At 38.8% G+C, this 6,949-nt stretch overlaps 1 protein-coding gene across 1 annotated transcript; it reads right to left on the bottom strand.

The window, feature by feature from the left end:
* Positions 1-4,886: 4,886 nt before the first annotated feature.
* LOC112852769 (olfactory receptor 1D2-like) lies at positions 4,887-5,828 on the bottom strand. Its single transcript, XM_025916304.2, has one exon. The coding sequence runs from the start codon at positions 5,826-5,828 to the stop codon at positions 4,887-4,889; it is 942 nt and encodes a 313-aa protein (XP_025772089.1).
* Positions 5,829-6,949: the final 1,121 nt, after the last annotated feature.

The raw sequence follows: 6,949 nt of genomic DNA, 5'->3' as shown, positions 1-6,949 counted from the left end.
ACATTTTTTTCTAAGTTTTTTCATACCTGGCTTAATAGAGGATAGCTCATATCTGCTTCTGCATTCATTGTGCGCTGATAAGTAATTTTGGTTGAAGTATATGAAGATGATCCATCAGCCTTATACAAATATGTAATTGTAAAAGGAGGAGTATTTTAATCATATTTCTAGTTAATTGTGGATATTCCTCTTTGATACTGTAGCAAAACTTGATAAATGGTGGGTTCTTAAAGATCCGTGGCACTGTGGAATCTGTTACCATATAATGAACTTTTTATCCTCTATGACATTGATTTTATCTTGCAGTTTGAAATTATCTTTTACTTACGTGTGACTTTGTCACATAATGCATTGGTTATTTGGAAAATATTAGCTCAATAAGTTATCTGAGTTATGTATATTTAACAATGAAGTTCAGGCACTTCATTATATGTTGTTGACACATTCTCATTATGTCTGTCTGTCTGTCTGTCTCTGTCTCATCACTGGTCTCATCATAAAAGGCTTAACATATTGGAAAGCTGTTGAGCTCACCATAACAGACACAAATTTTCCAAAATTCTTACATTTGCTTGAAAGCTCAAATATTAGTACTGGTAATGAGCTCCATCAGTTGTTTTCCTTATAGGGAGTGGCTCACTTCATCTGTTTTTGAGACAATAATGCCAAATACCCAAGTCTGAATAACCAGTTTCAGTTTATTCTTTCAAATTAAAATGGTGTTCCATGAAATGGCTAGTTCAGCTCAGATTCAAAACAATCACACAAATACTTCCTCTCAAGATAACCATTGTACTTTGGGATGCAGGAGTGCTTCATCTTGTGCTTCCCATTTCATCACACAGAGATGTGTGATGTGTGATGTGTGATGTGTTAAGATACATACTTAAAGCTTGAGATTTAATAAAATAATTTTACTACTTTATCAGGGATATTCTTTTATCTAGAATTTTATCTAAAATAAAATTTGTCTAGAGTTTTACCGAAAACTTTCTCTGCATATCTTAAGATGGACATATTTAAAAAAATTTCTTTAATGTTTATTTTTTGAGAGAGAGAGAGAGACAGAAAGAGTGTGAGTGAGTCAGACAGGGGCAGAGAGAGAGGGAGACACAGAATCTGAAGCAGGCTCCAGGCTCTGAGCTGTCAGCACAGAGCCTGATGCGGGGCTCAAACTCACGAACCGTGAGATCATGACCTGAGCCGAAGTCAGACGCTTAACCAACTGAGCCACCCAGGTGCCCCATTGGGTTTTGTTTTCTTATCCATTCTGATACCCTATGTCTTTTGATTGGAGTGTTTAGTCCATTGATATTTAGGATGAGTACTGAAAGATGAATTTAGTGCCATTGTGTTGCCTGTTGAGTTGGTGTTTCTAGTGACGTTCTCTGGTACTTTCTAGTTTTTGTTGCTTTTGGTCTTTTTGGTTTTGTTTTGTCTTTTCTCCACTCAAAGGGTCCCCATTAAAATTTCTTTCAGGACTGGTTTAGTGGTCATGAACTCCTTTATTTTTTGTTTGTCTGGGAAAGTCTTTGTCTCTCCTTCTATTTTGAATGGCAGCCTTACTAGATAAAGAATTCTTGGCTGCATATTTTTCCAATTCAGCATGTTGTATATATCCTACCACCCCTTTCTGGCCTGCCAAGTTCCTGTGGATAGGTCTGCTGCAAATCTGATCTGTCTTCCTTTATAGGTTAAGGACTTTTTTTCCCCTGCCGCTTTCATAATTCTTTCCTTGTCTGTGTATTTTGTGAATTTGACTATGATATGCTTTGGTGATGGTTGTTTTTTGTTGAATCTAATGAGAGTTCTCTGTGCTTCTTGGATTTTGATGTCTGTGTCGTTCCCCAGATTAAAAAAGTTTTCCACTATAATTTGCTGATAAAAACCTTCTGCCCCTTTTTCTCTTTCTTCATCTTCCGGGACTCCTATGATTCTGAATGTATTCCTTTTTAATAAGTCCCTCAGTTCTCTAAGTCTTGTATCGATATCTTTTGCTTTTGTGTCCCTCTCTTTTTTCCTGCTTCATTATTCTTCATAATTTTATCTTCTAAATTTCTTATTTGCTACTTTGCTTCATCCATACTTGCCGTTGTGGCTCCATTCAAGATCGCATCTCAGTTTTAGCATTTTTAGTTTCGTTCTGAGTAGATTTTATTTCTTTTATCTCTGCAGAAAGGGATTCTATGCTTTTTTTCAACCCCAGCTAGTATTCTTATTATCGTGGTTCTAAATTCTAGTTCAGATATCTTGTTTATATCTGTGTTGATTAAGCCTCTGGCTGTCATTTCTTCCTGTTCTTTGTTTTGGCATGAATTCCTTCATTTTGTCATTTTGGAGGAAGAAAAAATTAATAAAGTAAAAAATACAAAGTTAAATATTAAAAACCAAACAAAAAGTAAAATAAAGGAAGGTAGATCCTAGGTGTGTTTTGGTATTCTTGTTGAAAGAAGCTTGCTATAATAGAGAAAAAAGGGAAAGAAAAGAAAAAAAAAAAGAAAAAAATTAAAAAAATTATATACTAGAATAAAATGAAATAAAGTGAAATAGAATAAAAAAATTTAAAAAATAAGTAAAAAAATAAATAAAACAATAAAATTTTCTCTTTCTGTATCCAAGAATGAAGAAGAAAAGAAAGAAAGTGAAAAAACAGAAAACAACTTAAGCAAAAACAGAAGCAAAGAAAATGAGTAAATGAACCAACAAACAGAATGAAACTGGAATGAAGTTACAACCAGTTTCCCCTAGAATTGAAACTATGAAGCCTTCTATAGTTGTTATAGTACTAAGCAGTTGTATTGACTTGTGCTTGTTTTCTAGAGGAATGTGCTTGGAGGGCACAGTTGGGCGGGGCTTGGTGTAATGGCTCTGTTCTCCACTAAGTGGTGCTTAGCTTACTGAGGTGGATCACTGTGGCATGCATGTGTGTGTGTGAGAGAGGTGGAAATGGCTTCACCTAGTCTCTTGCACAGGAACTTTGAGCTCTCACTGACCTGCAATCATCACCCCTCCTTTGTCTCTGGACTCTGTCCACCTTGCCTCTACCCTGTCCATTTCCAAGCTGTCCACCTGCCAGGCAGCACCTCTGTCCAGAGTTTTGTCTCAGATGGGGTTGTGTTTCAAAACCCCAGGCTTCACAGTTTCCCACAGCTTGGCCCAGTGCCAACTCTATGGGGGAGGGTCTCACTGAGCAAAGGCTGGGTGCTAGTTTGCACCCAGAAAACTTTTGTGCGATGGAGCAGAGGCAGAGGTTCAGAGATTACAGCAAATTGCAACATACAGCCAGTGTCAGGTTTCACCACACTCTGGCATCTTTGTGCCAGTAGCAGCAAACGTGGCTGCTCTCCAGGGTCTGCTGGGAACTTTGCCTGCGGGGAGGCTGTATGGCCTCTACCAAATGCACTGGAAGCATGGGAACTGCTTCTCCCCATGTGGCACACAGACCCCTCAGACCCTGCTGCCTGCTCCTGGGGATTTGCCCTGATTCCTCAGTAGAGCACTGCCAGGCACTGAGCTCTGAAACTTCAGACTCTGGACTCCACTGTTTATACGATCCTGGTGGTATTGAAACCTTCTCCTTTCTTCCTGTCAATGGTTTTGGCGATAGATTTCTTGTTCAGTACCTGCAAGTGTTTTCACTCTTTCTCTCCTGCTACTTTTGGGGGAGTGCTTTTCTTGCACGATCCCAGTGTGCCTCATTGTCCCCCCTCTCTTTTTCTGTCCTCTCTTCATACAGCTCCCTACCCTCCATGACTTTTCTCTCCCCCAGTTCACCTCTCCGCACCTTGTATCTGCCGAGTTCTGTGGCTCAAATTATGCAGATTGTTGTGTTAATCCTCGGATCACTTTCCTAGGTGTTCAAAATGGGTTGATGCTAATCTGGCTGTTTCAGGGACAATCAAGCTCAGGGTCTCCATGCTGCTCTGCCATTTTAATTCCTCCCCCTTAGCCATTCTAATCTCAATTTTATCTTTAGTTTTATCCCTCTTTTTTTCCTCCCAGTATAGTGTTTATTTGTGTTTCCTCTCTTCTTCCCTTGTCCACTTCATTTTTTTAAAGAACAAAACTTTTTGGATCCTATTATATTTTGTATTATTGTTTCTATTCTCAATTTCTTTATCTTCTGTTTTCCCTGCATTTATTACATTGTTCATTTGTTCCAGAATCCTAAGAGGACACATAGTTCAACAAACATGGAGCTTTCCTTTTTTCTAATATAATCACTTGAGACTGTAATAATCCCTCAAAGCTTCATGCTTGCCATGTCCTACAAGTTTTGACATGCAATGTCTCTATTACTATTCAATAATAGATATTTTCAAATTTCCATTTTAATTTCATTTTTAACCTTGATTTAGCCAGCATTTTGCCTCCCAATGTCAAAAATTTGGGATTCTCTATTTACCTTTCTGTCATTAACATCCAAACCAGCTGAGTTACGATAAGATTGTATTCCTTTATATTTGTTGAGGCTGTGTGTGCCTGTGTGTGTGTGTCTGCGTGTGGCCTAGTACCTAATAATTCCTGCCACATATTCCATATGTGCCTAAGAAAAATACTCTATTTCTAATCATTGAATGTAAATGCCACATAAGTCCATATCAAGAACATCAACCACGCTGTTAAGATCCTCCATATTTTCATCATTCTTCTGTTCACCTAACCCACCTGTAATCAAGAAAGGTCTGCCAAGATTTTCTTCATGATGTTGATCATACAAAATTATCCCTGCAATTAGATCAGATTTAATTTATATATTTAGAGATTTTTTTTTTAAGAAATACACTTAAAATTGCTTTATCTTAGTGACCTAAGTAGAGGTGAGGTAAATACAAGATTTGGGGGCCTAAAGTTATACAGTGTCCCCTTCATTGCCCCAAAGTACCTCATGTCAACTTCTGGAAGGCTTTCCCTAGGAGCAGTCTTCCCAGAGCCCCATGCATGTCCTTGTTCCTCAGGCTGTAGATGAAAGGGTTCATCATGGGGGTCACCACAGCATACATCACTGTGGCTACTGAATCCTTCATGGAGTAAGGTTGGAGGGGCTGCAGATATACCATACCAAGTGTCCCATAGAAGAGGGAGACCACAGCCAAATGAGAGGCACAGGTGGAGAAGGCTTTGTACTTGCTAGAAGCTGAGGGTATTCGGAAGATGGCTCTGACAATCCAGACATAAGACATGATCATGATCCCTAGGGGGGTGAAGAAAATGAAGCAGCCTGTAGTAATCTGCACTGTGTGAATGATCTGGGTGTTGGAGCATGCAAGCCTCAGCAGGACATACATCTCACAGAAGATGTAGTGGATTTTCCGGGAACCACAGAATGTCACTTTGGTCATGAAGAGGGTGAGGAAGAGGCCATAGAGGACAGAAAGTCCCCAACACAGGGTGAGGAGCAAAATACAGAGCCCAGGGTTCATGGCTGTGACATAGTAGAGGGGGCGGCAGATGGCCACATAGCGGTCATATGCCATTGTGGCCAGGATGAAGTTGTCCAGAGTCACCAAGGAGACCAGGAAGTACAGCTGTGTCAGACACCCTGCATAGGAGATGGCTTTGTTCTGAGACTGAAGGTTCACTAATGTGTTGGGGATTGTGTTGGTGACAAAGAAGAGGTCAGTGAGGGAGAGGTTGGCCAAGAGTAAATACATGGGAGTGTGCAAGTGGGGATCAATGCTTATGGCCAGGATGATGAGCACATTTCCCCCCACTGTGACCAGGTACATGGACAGGAACATCCAGAACAAGATCCGCTGCTCTTTAGGACTCTCCGAGAGCCCCAGGAGTAGGAACTCTGAGGTCTCACTCTGGTTGCCTCCATGCATTTCCCCAATTGTCTGCAATATTAGCACCAACAAACATTTACTAATTGAGTATTGAGTAAGGACATTCAGACATTCAAAAGCAATTATTCTCTTGGCATTAAAAATAGACTAAATTTTATAATTTTTAAAAATGTGAGCAATGAAGTAACAACAAAGAAAGCGTAACATGGAAAATCTTTATGCAGCTTAGTCTTCCCAGGGACTTTTAATTTGACATACTCAATATTATAGAAGTAATGTAAATATCTTATTTTAAATCCTATCAGCTTACAATATTCTCAAAGTACTTAAAGATTACTATGTTATAGTTTTGATATTTCGTAGATTTAGAGTGATATTGAAAATAGGTGTATGCATTATAGGAAGTGGATATTGTACAATTGGACAAAAGAGGGAGATAAGGACAAAATTTGTAAGGGAAAAGAAAAATTATCATTTTTGCTGAGAGAATGATCTAGCTGGCAAACCAAAGACAATCAACTGAAGTGCCATTAGAAATAGAAAGTGGCCAATCACACAATGAATAGACCCAAAGCTAATGGTGCTCACATAAGCATACACTGCAGTGATTAAGATTGTTGTCAGACATTGGAATTGAAGGGTAAGTGCTGCCTCTTACTAAGTGTGAAACCTCAGGCCACTTATCTGAGCGCCTTAAGACTCCAATTTCTTATTTGAAAAATGGATCAGGAATGAAGAAAATTAAGTAATAAATTGCTTAACACAGAGAGCTTGCATGCAGTGAGCTCTCAGCAAATATTGTCTATTATTATTATATGTAAACAATATAATATAATAATATAATAATAAGGAATAATAAGGCTAAAATCTAATGTGAAATAATACCAGCTACATTATCAGCAAGTAGATCTGTGCATTAAAATGCTTACAAGAAACAGGCATGATCTTAAAATTCTCCAGAGAGGTATAAAGTAAAAACTTAATAAATGGATGGATATACCAGATTCCAAATGGAAAATTGAAATATTGCAAGGGAACAAAGTCTGCTATTAACCTATTCAAAGTCAAAGCTCGGAGTTTTTAAAAGCTGTTTATTTATTTTTGAGAGCGGAAACGTGAGTGGGGAAGGGGTAGGAAGAGAGGGGGATGGGGGTCTGAAG

The sequence above is a fragment of the Puma concolor genome, chromosome E1, assembly GCF_028749965.1.
Source record: "Puma concolor isolate L17-30 chromosome E1, mPumCon1.1.hap2, whole genome shotgun sequence".
NCBI classification, from domain to species: Eukaryota; Metazoa; Chordata; class Mammalia; order Carnivora; family Felidae; genus Puma; species Puma concolor.
Note: the sequence above shows the minus strand (reverse complement) of the source record. Positions and strands in the feature narration are given on the sequence as shown.